Source organism: Ixodes scapularis, unplaced genomic scaffold (genome assembly GCF_016920785.2).
Source record: "Ixodes scapularis isolate PalLabHiFi unplaced genomic scaffold, ASM1692078v2 PGA_scaffold10__122_contigs__length_95168666, whole genome shotgun sequence".
Classification (NCBI taxonomy): Eukaryota; Metazoa; Arthropoda; class Arachnida; order Ixodida; family Ixodidae; genus Ixodes; species Ixodes scapularis.
Window position 1 is genome coordinate 49,577,576 of NW_024609836.1, and position 17,967 is coordinate 49,595,542.

General features: G+C 43.7%; 1 protein-coding gene across 2 annotated transcripts in view; it reads left to right on the forward strand.

Annotated features, from left to right (window-relative positions):
* The first annotated feature begins 3,084 nt into the window (after positions 1 to 3,084).
* Positions 3,085 to 17,967, forward strand: part of LOC8023401 (aprataxin and PNK-like factor) — a 40,048-nt gene continuing 25,165 nt past the window's right edge. The window contains exons 1-4 of one of the 2 annotated variants that reach the window (XM_029991129.4): positions 3,085 to 3,328; positions 4,015 to 4,089; positions 8,594 to 8,757; positions 14,855 to 14,916. In XM_029991129.4, the coding sequence (XP_029846989.3) occupies positions 3,233 to 3,328; positions 4,015 to 4,089; positions 8,594 to 8,757; positions 14,855 to 14,916 (397 nt within the window). In that variant the 5' untranslated portion in view covers positions 3,085 to 3,232. The remainder of the gene's footprint in view (positions 3,329 to 4,014; positions 4,090 to 8,593; positions 8,758 to 14,854; positions 14,917 to 17,967) is intronic. The other variant, XM_029991130.4, reaches the window with a different exon arrangement.

The window sequence follows — 17,967 nt, forward strand, 5'->3', positions numbered from 1 at the left end:
TCATCGGACCGGTAACCGAGCCCCTGAATATACCCTTTGTATCCATCGGAGAGGGAACCTGACCCCCAAAAGTCGTATTTGTTTCCATCGAAGGGGGAAAACCCTAATCTCCCTCTCGTGGCTCCTACAACGCTAAGTCAAAGTCGAAAGATAAATCAAGTATTTACAGGAAGGCAAGACGCTCCCCCCACGTTGGCCGCGACGTCACGGAAGCGATGGGACGCTATTGGATGCGGAGGTGGCGGAGGGATATATGAATCCTTTTGAGGGGCATTTGCCGCAACCTTCTTGACCCGTAATTTACTATAGTAAACAAAAACCGCGCCGCCGACGCTCCCCTGACTCCCCACAGGAGGCAAACGACAGTGCTAGACAGCCTCAACTAAGAGTGTGTTCAACTGCTCGCACAGGTTACGTGTTTATGGGCACAACTAAAATGCAAAATTTTGCTGTGGGTCTATGGGGCTACGGGCGGTTTTTCATCGTAAATCCTGTTATAAACAACCCTGGAGACGATTGAATATTTTCCGCGAAGAAACTTCTTTTCTTTTTAGACACTATTTTTGTTCCGATAGAAAAAACACTTTTTAAACGCAAAAAAAAAATCCCCCATCTCTAACGCCGCCATCAAATTGCAAACGCTCTTCATGGTATGAGTTGCCCCCTGTGCTTGCACGCGCAGAGCTCCAGCGAGGTTGTTGCACGGGCACCATTGGTACTTTAAACACATCTTGTCATAAAAAAAAAAAATAAAAAAAAAAATTGAGCTTTAGTTTAAGAACATGTTTTTCGTTTAAGGCTTATCAAATTATCAAATTATGAGGCGCTGGAGAGTTCGCGTTCCGCTCATTGAAAAACATGCGGGAGGGGCCTCAGCTGCCTCAGCACCAAGGACTATACACCTTTTCCGCCTAACCTCGACCCAGCGCGTAACGTGCGTAGCCTCGACTCGGCGACTCGGAGCACAGCGGAAATAGTTCTGCCGGTTCTAACACTTCCGGTATGCGGGAGCAGGCCTAGCCGGCTGGCAAGATGCTGAAGTGGTGCGCGTTAAATGGGTTTTGAAGCCCTTGACAGCGAAGTCATTTGTAATAAGGTGGGTTAATACGTCGATGTATCATGTCCGCGCATATTTGGTCATCGGGCTGCCACTGCGCAGTCGTTGGCTGCAGCAGCAATTTCCGAAAACGGAAGATAGCGCGCGACAAAGTGTGCACCGAACACAAGAAGTCGCAAAACGAATGCGGCTGTAACGTATACATTTTGCATCGCTTCCCCGCTGATATCAGTGGGGAAGCTATGCAATATCAGCACATAAAAAAAGCAAATAGGCAGTATAGAAACGGACATCTACAAGTGCAGTAATAGGCCTCGATAAGTCAAATGTAGAACGAATTTTGCAGCTTGGTGGTGCAAACGGAGGGTTTCTATGCGCCCTCGCTCGCACATAGAAACCCTCCGTTAGACATTTGCCAGAAGGCTGTCATTCTTCACAAACAACAACACGCGAAGAGTAAACACTGGTAAACGTCCTCAGGAAAAGTGAACATGCCTGCAATTTTGCAGCTGTTGGCACAACAACGGGCGCCATGAAGGCGAATAAACACGCCAGAACACAAGAATAATTCACACTTTCAATAACAAACAAATTAAGAACTCACTAAAGGGAAAACAATGAAGATACGATACACGGGGTCAATGGGGACAACGCGGGAGCTAGGAACAACGCTGCTCTCCGCATACCAAAATGGGCGCACAACAACCGTATGCCAGACGCCAGACGGCGCGGCTGTCGCTGCAACACGCAAGATGGCGACGACTACGCGGAAAAGGTGTTTCATACTTAGCGTGCAACGCTGTCAAAAGTATTGGCGCGACCGCGGTGCTTAATCTCGTTAATCATTTGCACGCGTTCTTGCGCAAACAAAACCATAGATGAAGCCGCGCGCTCGCGCCAGTAGCTGTGACAGCGTTGCACAGTAAGTATGAAAAAGAGCATAGGAGGGGGCACGTTGCAATATGTGTGAAGCCTAGTCATAAAAAGTTTAAACGATGTTATGCCCAACGTGACCTCCAGATTTCCGCTGTGCTCCGAGTCGCGATGGACGGTTGTGCGCGATGGACGGTTGATTGTAGTAGGATTCCTTGCAGGCTTGCGCCCGCTCCGTCCGGTAGGTTTTTTTCAGATCCAAGGCTAGACGAAGGCTAGCTACAGTCACGTGATGTGGTTATGTTGGGCTGATAAGTGAGGAGAGTAAGGAGGAAAATGAGAAAGGGGGCGAGGCGTCAAGGGAGCTTGGCTTGTGGAGGCTACACGGCTGACGTCATGCCTCCTCCTACCCTTCTAATCTCCTTGCTCAGCACGCACCTCGTATCGCGTACAGAAAGTGTAAAGTTACCTCAACCTCCATGCATCGCGGCAGCAGTGGCGTAGAAAGCTGAGCGGGGAAATCGGCCTCTTAAGTAATATAATTAGAATGACCACCCTAGGGGAATTAATTATGTTACTTCATCACGCACGCCAACAAAAGATATTGAATTACATTGTTTATATGCGGACAAACAGTATATGATTATTCGATTTTGAAAAACTCAATATCGAAGGTAGAAAAAAGGAGCGTCGCGACATAAAATGTCCAATTAGTCAAATGTCAGCACTCTAAGGCGTGAACGTGAAAGCCCCGTATCAAATCGTTTTGCGTTAGTATTAGAAACATAAACAGCAAAAATAAGAATTCCGAAAGTTGCAAAAAGAAAAGTTATGGGAACACAACTAGCGTAATCTGGCGAAGCAGACACGAAGCTGACTAAAAATAAACTAAGAAAATGCTGGCGTGTGCTGCCATCTGTCCTTAGGAGACCCAACTAGCAGGTGCCGCGCAAGAAGTGACGCTTCTCCTGAGCGAGCGATCGAACACAACTTTATTTAACTTTATTATTTACCTTCGGCACCATAACATATTTCTAGTCGAGATCAAATTTTATTTTCGTTTGATGCTAAGCATATTTTTTTTAAGCTTCTATTCGCTCCAGAAGTAACATTTGATCGGTTTTATGACGAAACTATTTTCAGTCCGTTAACGCGGAGTGACACACAAGATGGCGGCAGATGATGGATGTTGAGTTTCTGTGGTGTAGCGGCCGTCGCGACTCAACATTTGCCATGAAGCGTTTTTCTCGCGTCCAAGGTTTGCTCTGAAGCTGCGTGATGCACCTACCCTAAAACAGAACAATGAAGAAGGTCGTTCTGAAACCGGTCGAGGGGCCTCAGAAGCCCGTGGAACTCAAAATCGGCAAAACCATCATTGGCCGGGGACCGCTTCTCGAAGTAAGGATCGCAATGATTACTTCTCTGCTTTTTGTTCGCGTTTCTCGAGAACATCTTCCGATACGTAGACTCTCCCGGGTTCCCGTTCTAACACTGTGCACATGCTTTTGCTTGAACTAGGTCGAACTCGGACCTCTACCGAGACGATGGAACGCCAAAAACCATTAGGACGGCGTCCCTCTTCTATTTAATTTTTTTTCTTTCTTTCTTCACGGCAACAGTACGGGTGACTGACCCTCCCTTCCCCGCCTTGAAATATTGGTTCTTGATTAACGCATCAGAATTTATGGGGACGCGTCGGTTCCGTGCGCACGATTTCGTGGTAAATTCGGGCATTTCGCCAGCTCAATTCGTTGGCCTATATCGGGCCGTGATAAGCCGCAACTTCCGCGGCATTCCTGAGCCAGTGCGTAGTTTTTTTCAGTGCCTGGAACTACGTTTGCGTTTTCTCCCAATGGCTGTTAACGGTTTAATCGATCCACTCCGTGTTGAGCTTATCACGTCGGCGTCGTGTCGTCGAGTTTAAGCATTACCGGATTCTGGAATGCACGCGCACTTGGCGTTCCATCGTTTTTTGTGAACCCCTCGTTCGAAGAAGGCGGAGATATAGATAATGAGTCACGTTGAAACGACCTCCCTATCAAAGGGACTAACAGTTTGTTTGCCCTTCGCCCTTCTATTTCCAGTGCAGCGACAAGAAAGTTTCCAGAAACCATGCTATCTTGGAAGTCACTGCAGACGGCGAAGTCATCCTCACGCCGGTATGTGCTGTTTCCCAAGCATGTAAACACACACAGTGTTTAGGGGCCCATACATGCACACACACACATGCATGTGTGTTTGTGCCCACAAACGTCCAAGACCTTCTATTTGTACACAAACAATGAGCATCAGAACACATGTAAGCCCACTACAACACTGACACGATGTCATGCCGGTATGGGCCGCCTTTTTCCCAAACATGTAAACACCCAATATTTTGTTGTGTGATACATGCATACACACATGTGCATGGTCCCAGAAATGTCTGAGATTGTTTGTTAGTGCACACGGTAGATAATGAGCAACAAAACGTATAAGCTCACCACAGCATTGAAGTCCTCCTCATGCCAGTATGTGTTATCTGTTTCCTGAACATGTAAACATACTCACTATTTAGCGACTCTTATATGCCTGAACACGTCTGTGCGATCCCGGAAACGCCTAAAACCTTCCATTGGTGCATGCACACTGTTTACAAGCAGTGAAACTCATGTAACTCCATTACAGCATTGGAGGCACTTTAGGTGGGTATGTGTTATCTGTTTGCCAAACATCTAAGCACACCTAATATTCGGGAGTCATACATGCTTACACATAACACTTGTAAGCCCCATGCAACATTCAAGGCATCTCACACTTGTACGTGTTATCTGTATCCTAAAAACGTAAGCATGCCCAATATTTAGGGGTGTCATACATGCATGCACACACACGTGCTCAGTCCCAGAAACATCTAAGACCTTTCAGTGGTACATACACACAATGATCAATGAAGTGCCTGTTAGTCTGCTGTGACATTGAAGTCATTTGAGAGGGCTTGGCAGGCGTTGTTAAGAACCGAGTGCTCCCACGCTCGGGGAATACACAAATCGTCTCAAACCAGCAAAGTTACTACAACTACATGTAGCCTGCTGTGTAATGCTTCACTCAATGCACTGGGGCACATTGGGTATGAGGCCAAACTTTGTTTTGCTGGTATGTTTGTACCGGGTGTTATCGTGATGCCATTTCTCAGGAATTCAAGATTGTTCTTTTGTTACATCAGACTGTAGATTTAGTAAACTATGTTTATTGTGAGTGGAATACCATATGCACAATGTTTGCAAAACAGAAATTGAATGGAAACAATATGGGCCCCTAAACCCCCGTCCCCATCTCCTGGATAGTTTCGACGCATCTGTATGATTTATGCTGCCGTAGACTGTTTTTTTTAGTGACGGCCACCATGGTGAATTTTGGCGTGACTTAGTTGGAGCGAATAATCAAATCGCTTTATTTTCCAATTGGAAGGCGTTAGAATTCAGGGGGTTTGTGGGAATTGTTATACATTTTTCTTGGCCATATTTTTTTTATTGTAGTTATTCTTAAACTATTTACTTTATTGCTTGTTGCTCAACCCAAGTATGTCATATTTCAGCTGTCACGTGAAAACAGTCTATTGGACGTACACAGTAGCCAGCACGTTTGTGCCATAATGAGCCGTGAAATTTACCTCTTCTGTAGAATTCGCTATAAAGCTGACTTTTCGGCTTCCTTACCACAGTTCTTCAGCTGTGGCTGGATTGTTGATGCTCAATTCTAGTAAATTGGTTTTTTTTTTTTCTGGAATAAAAACTTTATTGCCAATTTGGCACTTAAAAGAGATATTCACTCAGCTTGAAGCTATGTATCACGGTAAAAAACAAGCACCATCCGATCACCATTGGTATGGTCCAGCCGTGATTCATGCATGGCATGTGTTTTGTAGGGTCAACACTCATATATTTTTAACTTCAAGGCTCTTGCACTCCATATTATTTGCCATGTCTTAACGGAAACACAGGCTCCACATGATATAAAATTGACCAAGCACTGTTTGTTTCCTCTACCTGTTTGTTGCATCTTGGTACCTTACTGCTCCTCTCCTTTCAAGTTATGCTAGTCACACTTGCACCAACTGCTTCAAGTATTATACCTTTTCTTTAGTTACATTTGCGAAGAACCTCACGTCAATAGTATGCACGTGACATTCTTTCTAGAATAAATACAAGAGCTTAGTCAATGTCTGTACATGAAATTACAAAATTTTCTAAAACTTAGTTGATCATTTTGGTTGCTCTTGTATTTATTCCAAGGTTGTTATGTTTTGTTAGGGTGAGATTGGGGGGGGGGGGGGGGGGGGGGGGGGAATGCCAGATTTGATGCTCCACCAGACCTGCATGAAGGTTAATTCATCTCGATCCTTCGTACTTCAAATCCAGAATTGGCAGTGATGAAGCTGGCCTGACATCTCAGGGTTATAACAGAAGTTCAATTCATAATCTGAAAGAGGTTTTAAATGGAACAGGCGTGGAGCACTTTTGACACAGTAGGGCCTGTTGTGTCAACTGCACGTCAACTGAAGTTGAATTGCCAGTTATTCTGGCAGTTAAAATTTAATACCTTTTAATTGAACTTATAATGGCAAGCACCACTCGCCAACACTACATATGTCTACAAATGACCGTGCCAGTTGAAAATCCCGCCCAAGTTTTCAATTTTTTATTTGGGAAAATTTTGTTGAACCGATTTAATATATCGGTTACCAGTTACTTTTTAGTTTCTGGTTATGGTTCGTGCCAAATGAAAAATATTGGTATTGTTCCGGTTACGGTTACTCAAAAGTTTGCTCTAAACGGTTTTCGGTTTTGGTTACGGTTTGAGTCATTGCTGGCAATGCAAGTCTGAAGTTGTTGCACAGTCTGTTAACTGTAGTTACCTTGTTTGTTTTCATTTTTGTGTCGAACGTACAAAGTCTATCACAGCTGTTAACTTTGCTCCGCACTGAGAAACAATTGCTGCTCCAACAGTGTTGCAGTTTTCAGCTGAAAATCCACATTCCAATAGCTCTCTTTTTCTCCGCATTACCCGGGCACCAAGGACAATCCTTGGAACGTGGGTACATGCACTGCATGTGCTTGCCTTATCTGTATCAAAGATTCAAAGTAAAAAAATAAAGTAGGGATTGGAACAAGTTTGCAGAGCAACATTTGTTGTATGTTTTTGCTTGGGAACAGTTACTGCTGCAGATGTCGGTATGCATAGTGCATGCGAACACACTCACCACATGCTTCTTGGTGCTTGGGTAATTAAGCAAAAGTTTTATTTAAAGCTTTGCAAAAGTGGTGACACGAGAGAATGACATTCCGCCCTTTGTGTCATCCATACTCTCTTATTTAACCCTGCGTGAACAAACGACAGTGTTTGTTTCAATGATATTAAAGGGATACTGAATCAAAACTTAAATATACCCCTCACATTAAAAAATAAGTTAAACATGATCAACTCAATCTACTAATGGCAAGCGCATGCTTGCATTTTGAGCGGATGGCTATATTTTTTGTTCCAAAGAACCAATTCCAGCGAGCGCTCAGAAATGAGCCGTCGAAGAGCACGATGCATCCTGGGAGCTGAACTTATTGATGTCACAGACGTCAATTGGTCCAGCTCCCACTGGACTAATTGGATGCTTTTCTGCAGTGTGCTCTGTGTTTATTTTAAATAAATTTAAATTGATTGATCGGTTGATTGACATCAGTTTATCCAGCACTCTCAAATCGAGCAAAAAATTGGTACTGTAAAACCCTTAATGTTCGCAAACCCTTAATTATCGCAAACTTATTTTCAGTCCTTAAGAGTTTCAGTGCAGGCGTCTCGTATTCGCGAAATTTAGTGGACGCGATTATGTCCTCTGTGACCAATTCGTGAAAAATAGGAGCCTCGAAAATAAAGGGTTTTATACAGTATCTCCGTGGTGTGGCCAGGATATGGTTGACATTTCGACAATAAAGTAGGCGCTAGAATTTGGTTGCAGTATCACTTTAACATGCTGTGTCTGAGAGAGTTTCAAGAGCAAAGCGAAATGCTGATGGGACTAGATATATTTCGGTGCAAGCATAGCAAGTTACTCTTTCATCTTCGCTTCTGATCACATTTGAGTCCCTCAGTTTCATTCAAGAAGACCTTCGCATAAATTAAGGGAAGCGGGCGAACACTTGTACTTGGGGGTGTCGGAATGCAGGAAACAAATCATCCACTAGAAATGCGAGCATTGTTCTGGACTACATTTGTGTCTTGTTAATATGCACCCTAATGGTGTGGATACCCCGCTATGTAGACCGTTTTCAGGGATGAACTGGTAAACATGCATATTTTTTCTCATTATTATAAACCCCTGAACATTATGGACAATTTTTTTTTTTTTTTTGGGGGGGGGGGGGGAGAGAGAGAGAGAGAGAGAGAGGTGTCTGTATCAACGGTTCACGACCCTACCGATACCAGCGGCCGTAGTTATCTCGTTGGGATCATTCCCACAAAGTACATGCAAATATGGTGCATCTTTTAGTCCAGGACCATGTTCAATAAAAATGATGTCTGGTCTAAAGATCACCATCCACTAAAAAAAAACTAAGCTTAAGCATTTAATAAATTCACACATATCCTTGTAACAAGGACGTAATCTTTGGCTCCGCCTCTCCGTTGCAGACCCACGTGAACCCGTGCTTCTACCAAGCTCAGAACAAAGGTCCTTCGAGGGTGATGAAAAAGGACAAGCAGCATGTACTGGCATCGGGTGACTCCATCGCGCTGCTGCCCACCAGCTACAAGTACATTGTCGAAGTGATCAGCCCGTCGACGACATCACCATCGTATGCACTTGCATATTCCCTTGTACCAGCCATAGTCGCCGACAGTTGAAGGAACGCGGGGCGGTGCGAGTTACGAGCATTTTGTTAATGTTCCTAAAGGGGCACTAAAAAACTTTCTGCTATAGTCCATTTATGGTCATAACTCAATCTATGGGCTCTACACATCATAAAAATCCAAACATTACATTCATGCGTGACCGATTTCTATATTAAAATCGGTATCGAAGAAGGGCGCCTTTGTGGAGCAAAGTATCACAACGATACACTCTAGGCAGTTACAATGTATCCAAGGCGCACTACGGGAAGCTTCTGTCGCTTCTGCAGGAGCCCTGGAGGAGTGGATGGCGTGGCTGTCAGGCGGCTTGTGGAGCAGAGAAAACATAATATGGCTACACGACGCGCGCGCGTCGCCCCGTCATTCACGTCCCGTTTTTCTCTATGCCCTCGGTGGAGCGTAGTGGCCGAAGAAAACTCTCCCCTCTGCGAGCCGTAGCTGCGCGTTGTCGTTTGGTTCGAGGTGCTTGGACATGCCGGTCGCGTATCGCTCCGTGAGCGACGTGGTCGTCCTCAGTGTTGTCTGCTTCCCAGACTTTGAAAACATGTTTTAAAACATCGCTAGCATTGTAAAACAGCGCGCTTATGCTGTACCCAGTGGCTACACATCGTGTTCAATGGTTGAGGAACATTCCAGTTCATTTGATTTTAGTGTGGGATGTATTCGCGTCTCCAGCTCGACGCTCGCCCTCCCGCGGCGGACACGGGAAGCGCTCTAGCGAGGGTCCCCCAATTCTCCTACTCAGCGGGCATAGCGGAACTGCTCGTGATCATGGCTCGCGAAATGTCGCTTCCGAATGCAAACAACACTCTTCACTGTCCCAACGTAGTGCTGCAGCCGGTATGGGACTGTACCTTACTGGAGAGTTTTAGTATTGCGCATAGAAGCAAACGCTAGCGGTGTGCGTTTGCGTTAGAGTTGCGTGCCCCACGTTGTGCGTGCACCTCATCGCCATGCGCCATCCAAGACCGCGATTTCGGGCTCCGCGCACGCGCAGTGTGGAACGCGCAAAGCTAACGCAAACACACAGGGCTTGAGTTCGCTCGTATACGCAATATTAAAACTCACTACTGTTTCACCGGCTTCCAACGCCAACGAAACGTGCTGCAGTGAGCAGACGTTGAAGCAGGTAGGCGTTCCTTCGAACTGTGAAGGCTGAGATTGGCAAAACGACGGCGAGCAAATACAAAAGTAAATAAATGTTATAAAAAAACTAGTAATTAAACAAAAAGGTTTTTTTTTTTTTTTTTTAGCTTTTGGGCATTTGGTCTGGGAGTATATTGGCGGCGACTTTGGACGTTTTGCCGATTGTCAAAAGTCGCGACTTTGATAGCACCACAATTAATGTAATTTTACATGAATTTCTCACGTTAGCTAGAATGTTCTCATTGATTTTAGACTATTTTTATTTTATTTTTAATTAAAATGCAGCAATTAGAACCAGTGATGATAATTAGCACAGTTTTCATTGTTGTATTTCTTCGCGCGTTTAAAATTAGATCATAAGCAACAAATTATATTAGAGCTTGAAGAATTACTTATTCAAATATGTGAATTTTAATATTATTAATATTAATTCAAATCGCAGCATTGTATGCCTCTAATTAACGCCACGATCACGAGAATACTCTTTTTAACCATAATAGTCTTTCCAGAAAGGAAAGACTATTATTAATCTTGTTTTCTTTTTAGCATATGAAAATCTCTGACATAGTTATCGAGATAGACAAACAGTTAAACGCTGGATGTAATATGAAGTCCTACGCGTCACGCGGTGCTATAAAACACACACACACACTTCAGCTGTCTGACAGGGATTCTGTCTTGGGTTGTTGCAGTGAGAGCAGCTTTTATTAGTTTACGCGTTTCGTGGACATATTGTAAACATTGAAACTATTCACTTCTTCTTGTGCTGGGATAATTGTCATTATTTCCCATGACCTTTATCTGAGCAAGAAAAAGGCAGCGCAAACGCACAGATATCAGCACTGATTTTTTCAACTACTATGAATATGAGCCTGGATCGAACAGTATGTCACAAAATAAAGTTTCCGCGAGCAACTTTTCTAAGGAAATAATTACGATATGAGACACATCTTGAGTCATGAAAGAATCCGAAATTAAGGCCTCTGTCGAGAAATTAAATCCAAAATAGAGGTAAGTTTCGGTTTCGCTGCAAAATTAAAACGCGCATCCTTCCATAATTAATACGCTAAATACCGTTCTTGTTTTCAGGTTAAAGAGGTGACCTGCGCTCATAAAACATTAGCTTCCTCGTATTACCGGAAATAATTTATGTCGCTCAGTGAAGCCAGCACACTAGATAGGCTCAACAGCGGCACGCATCTCTGACCCTCACTAAACCCGCCATCTTGGAAAGTGAGTGGCGCCACCTATAGTTAGTTGGAGTCGCGAATATTTCGAAGTTGGCAGTGAAAGAAAAAATAATGTAATACTCTGGCTCTGCAAGCAGATCCTGTACAGTTACTCTAAGAAGAAGGGCTTCACATTATCGAACAGTGCCTTCTGGTGTCTGTGATAATTCCAAGGTAATTGATCTTTGATACCAAATTTAGTGGAGAAATCGGTAATGCATGAATGCAATGTTTAGTTTTTTTTTTTAGGATATTATGAACCCATAGATTGAGTTATGACCATAAAGGGACTATCTCAGAATGTGGCTTAATTCCCCCTGATGCCCTCTGGGATTGCTTGCTGTCTCCCTTTTGTTGTTTGTGCAGTTGTGTAAGCTCTCTACTATTGTATCTGATACGCCAAAGAATGAATCGCAAAGCAAGTTGCAAACAAGTCTACCAGCGTGATAAGACTTGCACTGTGTTTGTTCAGCTGTCTGTCACTGTGGAATTGGGAGAGGAAAGAATGATTGACACCCCTTCAGAGGGGACCGGTTAGTTCTGTTCTGTTTATTGCAAGTATGAATTATCCCCTTAAGTTGGGTTCGTAAATTAAAAAGGTGACTTGTGCAGCGAAACACCAGCCCAAGTGTGAAAGCATATAGCCTGCATTTATTTAGATGCCTTGGTCCCGTCACGGAGCTGGAAATGCCTTCTAGTTGTTTTCTTCTTGCTGAGCACAGCAGGATTCAAAATGAGGTCCCGTGGTTACATTTCTAAAGTACAGCATTCTTACTAATCATTGTTCGTTTGTATCGGCCTTAATGTGATTTGACCAGTTCAGCCTAAGGAGCAACTGTTTTAGCTTAGATAATCCGCTTACTCTTTAACACAAAGCACGAAAGCCACATTTTGTATTTGAATTAGGTTGTGTAATGGTGATTAAGCTCTGAAGTAATAGCCAGCCAACGAGATATTTAGGATTTTCTGACGAGGGTAGAAAGTTGGGCGAGTTGGTGATTCATAATGATTAAAAAGCGCGACAGGACAACAGACACAGAAGGAGACACAGACACAGCGTTCAGTGATTCAGTTGTAAGTAGTGCTGTGTCTGTGTCTCCTTCTGTGTCCATTGTCCTGTCGCGCTTTTTAATCATTAGGATTTTTTGTTTAATCAGCATATGTTTAGAATTTCTGAGTTTTAATTAATGGAAGTCTACTCTAGTATTTTTAACTAGAGAGCTTATGAAAACCTCACACCATGTAACTAGACGGTGCAATCCAAAGGCCATGGACACCACCTGAATATAATGCTAGCACAGTAGAACCTCGTTAATTCAAAGTCTGTCATATTTCAAAAAATATGAATTGAGCGGATTTGAAAATTATCAAGAAACAAAAGAATACAACAGAAAAGTGTGCACGAAGCTTTGAATCTTGACGGAACCATTTTATTCAAAACGAGCAGTCGAAACGAGAGAACATCACCCAAAGTTGGCGTCGATATGGGACTGCTGCATTCTGTAATTAGCGGCGCCAACCATCATGTTTTCAAGAAGGCTAACTGGGTGCAACATCTCAGAATCACCGCCGTTACATTCCACAAAGCTGCGGACGACATTCAGCGATTGTATAACTTACCCTAGAGCGGGGGCTTGAGGCAGCTCATCATTGCCATCAATCTCTGCCGTCACACTGTTAGTGATTTCGCTGTCAATGTCCGTTTAGTAGTTTTGTGAACCTCATGCCAACCAACTCACTGTCACTGTCCTTGACGCGGGAGCAAAGCTCTTCTCCCTCATCGTCAATCTAAGGGACAATGCTGGCACTAGCACTGGCAGTATCCACGGTATCCTCCTGCTCCACAGCCTTCAAAACTCCAGCGTGTTCGAACCATCTCTTCATGACTTCCACCTTCACCTGTTTCCATGCATACACTATCAGGCACATAGCCCCGAGAAGATAGATGGAATAGCCCTTGCCATTCTCGTAGCAGAGCAACATCTGCTTCAGAAGGTGATGGCGATAGATCTTCCGCGTGTGAAGAATAACTCTTTGGTTCATTGGCTGCAAGATGGACGTCGTGTGCGGTGGGAGTAAGACCAGCTTGATCGCTTTGAGGTACTGAATGTCACCATGGCCCGGGCCATGGTGACATCCAACCACAAAAACAACTTCTCGTCCTGCTACTGCAAGCTTGCAATCATGGAGTCGCACATACTCTTCGAAGATGGCTGCTGTGACCCAGGCTTTTTCGTTGTGTCGGTAGACTAGTTGATTGGCTGGTGGAAGCCCAGCATTCTTGAAGCATTGTGGTTTCTCTGCTTTTTCTAGGACCAGGAGGAGCAGCTTGTGTTCGCCCATCATATTTGCACCGAACAAGACTTTGATCCTGTCTTCTGGCTGTTTCTGTCCTTTGGCATTGGCGTCTTTCGCTGCAAATGTTTTTATAGGGAGCATCTTGTAAAAAAGGGCTGCTTCGTCCAGATTGCAGACATCACCCGTACTTTACGTGCTAAGAAGTGGAGCCAGAGTGTGCTTTATCTAATTTTGGACAACAGTCTTGTCCGCACTGCTGCTGTCTCCGCACAACGTAAGGAATGTCAAGTTGTTCCGTTCCTTGAAGCGGGAAAACCATCCGTTGCTGCACCTGAATTTCTCGTGTCCAGATTTCAAAGCTAAATTGTTGGCCTTCTCTCGTAAAATCGTGCCGTCGACAGGAAGGTGTTCTGCGGTGGAATTCTGGAGCCAGGTTATCAGGGCGGCTTCGACGTCCAGGTATGTGGGGGCGACGTCCAGGTATGTGGGGAATCGAATTCGCAAATGCTTTGCAGAATGCATTTTGCTGTACTCCTTGACGATCCTTGCCTGGTTTTTGAGAACGGTGCAAAGTGTGGAGATGGGCAGCTGGTGCTTCTCCGCAAGCTTAGTTTTTGAGCACGTCGGTTTGTTTTGCTTCTTCGATGAGGGTAAACCTTCTGTTTCAAGGTTAAAGATTTATACTTGGGTACCTTCAGTCTGTGCACCTTGTAACAACCCGAACTACAGTGGCGCAGCGACAAGAATACTGATTACTGGCACCGATCATCAACTCCACGTGAGGCGAGATTGACCAAGCCTACCCAACGCCTGCCCAAGCCCAAAAAAGCAAAGTGACTTACTAAGCGGATGGACCAGCAATCGGGAAATGGATCAGCGAAGACGCGCGCCATGTTTGTTCTTGCTGCTGAATCTGGATGCTATCTTGCACCACCTACCAACTAAAAATTGGACCTAGGAGACCAAATAAACGAATTAACCGTGTAGGCACGGTTAATTATCCGGTCATATTTTCATGAGAATTCACGACCGTGGAAATTTTGCGAATTATCCTGGATTCCAAATAAGCCGAGATTGAATTATCGAGGTTTTACTGTCTATGTGTATCTATGTTGAAACTGCTAGTACTACTATGTATATGTATGTTAAAAATGGTAGTACTCTTATTTGGCTCTCATGAACACTTTTTTTTTTCTGTTTTGAATTTTTTTTTTTTTTTTCCATTTCTGAATTGTGTTTACTTCGTTTGGCAAAGGGCCACAGATTAACCGAGTGTGTTTTTCGATGTGTGTTCTAAATTAAAAGCCTTTGTTTCAGGTAGGGGTTATTCAATTGATTATTTTCTTTTTGTCTGCCTTACTATTTACAGATCACAAGTTGCGGACGAAGTCACGAAGCCAGCGGGGGAGTCTGAAGAAAAAGACAGCCTAGGTAATGCGCCCCCACATTGAGTCTGCTTCGAAATGTTGGGGAGCTATGCTCGACATCAACTATTTCATGTTACGGCGTCAAGGCTGGCATAGCTTGAACAGTGCTGCAGCCCCACCATGCTTTGAGAGCATCTGGCTTCGTCTTGACTCTCACTTGGATGTCTCATGGATAGGGCTCCATGTTTTTGGATAAATCCGAAAAACTCAGTGAAAACGTGCCGGTCAATTTTTTGTCAATTCATATTTATCTGTAAAACTCCAAACTTCTAGGTATGTGTGTTTAGTACACATGTACTAAACACAATATGTTTAGTGCAGGGCCATTCAGTGATCCTGAGTAGAGGCCACTACAGTTTTCTTTCAAATCTCTGACCGCTGACAAAAGTGTGTATGCTGTTTATCTCCCCGGATGTTTTATTGAGGGCAATGGGCTATTGTACTTTTGGGCCAGGAAAAAAGCCTCTGTTCCAGTTTTCAGTTGTACCCAACTACCTGTGCTTCTTAGAGGGAGAAGGGGTTCTGTTTTATGATTCAAAGCTGTGAACTCTTACACTTTGTTGGACAGCTGAAATCACTTCAATTTGCGCAGCAGGCGCAGTGGGCACAGTGGTGGAAGAGGATGGGAAGGAAACAAGCTTCCTAGTGACTACGTCCAGGAATTGACCAATTCTAAAGTACTACCAACGTCAGTTGAAACGACACAAGTTTTATCGTGGTACAGTAATACCAATGGGAGGGGGCCAACATTGAATCCAACTGAAATATTATTTGAAACAAGTGCATTTTTATAAACTTGGTACACTTCTATGTCCAAATATTTTTGTTTTAACTATTGAACGATTGGGAACACAGCAGATGTAATCTCCCAAACTTTTGGAAAATGAAAAACTAGCAAAAGTAGACTCCTGAAAACTATGAACGTAGGGCAAAAATAAACTCTGAAAGCACTGAATCCTACTTATAGTGCAGTGGAGGCGGCAATCAAAGCCACGAGCTAACACAAGGGGCTCTGTGGTGGCTATGCTAGCCTTGGCAATCTGGCACAGAGAAGTTGACTCTGAATGTGCATGACTTGTGCTCAAAGTAGAAAAATATCATGTTTTTTTGTATTTTTATCATGAGATATCGGATTTATTTGATTTAAATCACTGTAGCTAGAAAATAGATTTTTTTATCACTAGATGTATTTTTAAACATGGCAAATCGTTCGATAGATCTCTCTGATCGGAAGAAAGAATTTGTGTGAATTAAAAGTATGTTTTGATTAAAGGGGCACTGACACCCCAAAGGTCGTATTTATTTTTATTGTCTAAAACGATGCAAGTTGCAGCCATAGACACGCAAAAAAAACCGCATCGCGAAAAAAAATTTTCCCGCGCGCACGCGCGCCTTTTTATTTTTGGCGTTTGATTTTCCCGCCTCTCGCCTCCTCGCTTCTTTTGATCGGTGACGTCAAAAATCAGGAAATTTAGAAGCTTTGTAGGCGACATCTCTATAACATTTAATGACGGCAATCCTAAAACATGTTTTTTAACGCAATTGCGAACGCACTACGGCCCTTCTTTTTGAAATACCAAAAATCGGGAGTTCGTTGTGGTGCCGTCTCCTGGATTTGTATCCTCCAACGGAAAACAGGCGACACCGCTCAAAACCGGTCCGCCGCAACGCCGGCGCTAGCCGGCGCTCGCTCCTATCCTCCTCGCTTTGGGTCGCCATGGCAACAGCAGGGAGTGGTGACAGGAAAGTGGACTCTCAGGTCTCCGCAATTTTTGACGTCAAGGCACCGGCGCCGATCGCGCGGGAACTTCGAATTCGGCATTTGGAAATTGTTTTTTTACTTCAGAAATACTGAATTCCCAAATTTCAAATTTTGAGGGTAATGTCCCGACATCGTTTTCAACCGTTTCGGATAATAAAAAAAAATATGATTTTGATGTGTCAGTGCCCCTTTAACAGCATTTTATCGATGTAAACCCTGCATACTAGAACAAAAAGCAGCAGCAGCTTGATTTTATAGTTAGATTAAAGAATTGGCTGCATGATTGGTCCTTCCGCCGAATGTGTTTGAATGCCGCAGCTTCATAGGGCGGGTGATGCACTTAGTTTGGTGGTGCCTAGGGCAAGACGGCCCATAATCTTTCAGTGCCTGGGGTGGATGGTGCTCTTAGTTCAGGTGGTGCCCAAGGCAGGGTTTTGTATGGGAACAGATTATGTCACGCCTTTGTCTTTCTGTGATGCTGCATGTGCTTGCCTTCAGCACCGCCCTGATACGAAGCCTTTGTGCTGAATTTTTCGGTCACCAAGAAAGGGGAAGTGCACTTTCCTCTTTTGCTACTCTCATTTTTTCTACATCACCTCTTTCTGCTCCTCTCTTGCCCTTGCGCGCCTCTTTGCTCCGTGCACTTTCTCACACCTCCTGCTTCTGCTCCTCCCATTCCTGCATACTGGGTCAGTAACTCAGTCAGCAGAGCTTTCTGCTTCCTTGCCAGTGACCGGGATTTAATCGCTAATACTAATTGCTTTTCTTTTTTTCTTTTTTTTTTTGATTGTGTTAATGGTAACGGACTGACCGACCTACACATTTCATGGTTACGCAGCTCCTGAGGTTGTTTGACTCTATAAAGCTACCGCTTTAAAAGGTGTATTTGCTTTTTTTTGCGGTTTAATTTTTGTGTAATGGGGCCTTAATCAGTTTTCCATCTGCGTCTTGATTTGCTTGCAGCAGGACGTTACATTGGTAACTTGACAAGCAAAATGGAAGATAGAAAGGAAGCTGACTGCTCCGATTTTCTCAGAACAGCACTACTTTTTGCTTGTGTTTAGTCTAATGTAAATCTTTCTTGCTTGGTGATTTCTTCTTATTTATTTCAATGCAAAACAAATGCACATGAAAGCCAAACAAAAAATAAAAACAAATTTTCGGAATCATATTTGCAGGAAAGGTTTGATTTAAATTGTCATAGTAAAACTGATCTGATTGAAATCAAAATTTAAATCATGATATAAATAGTTTTGATTTTTATTCTTTACGCTGTTTATGCATGACGTTATT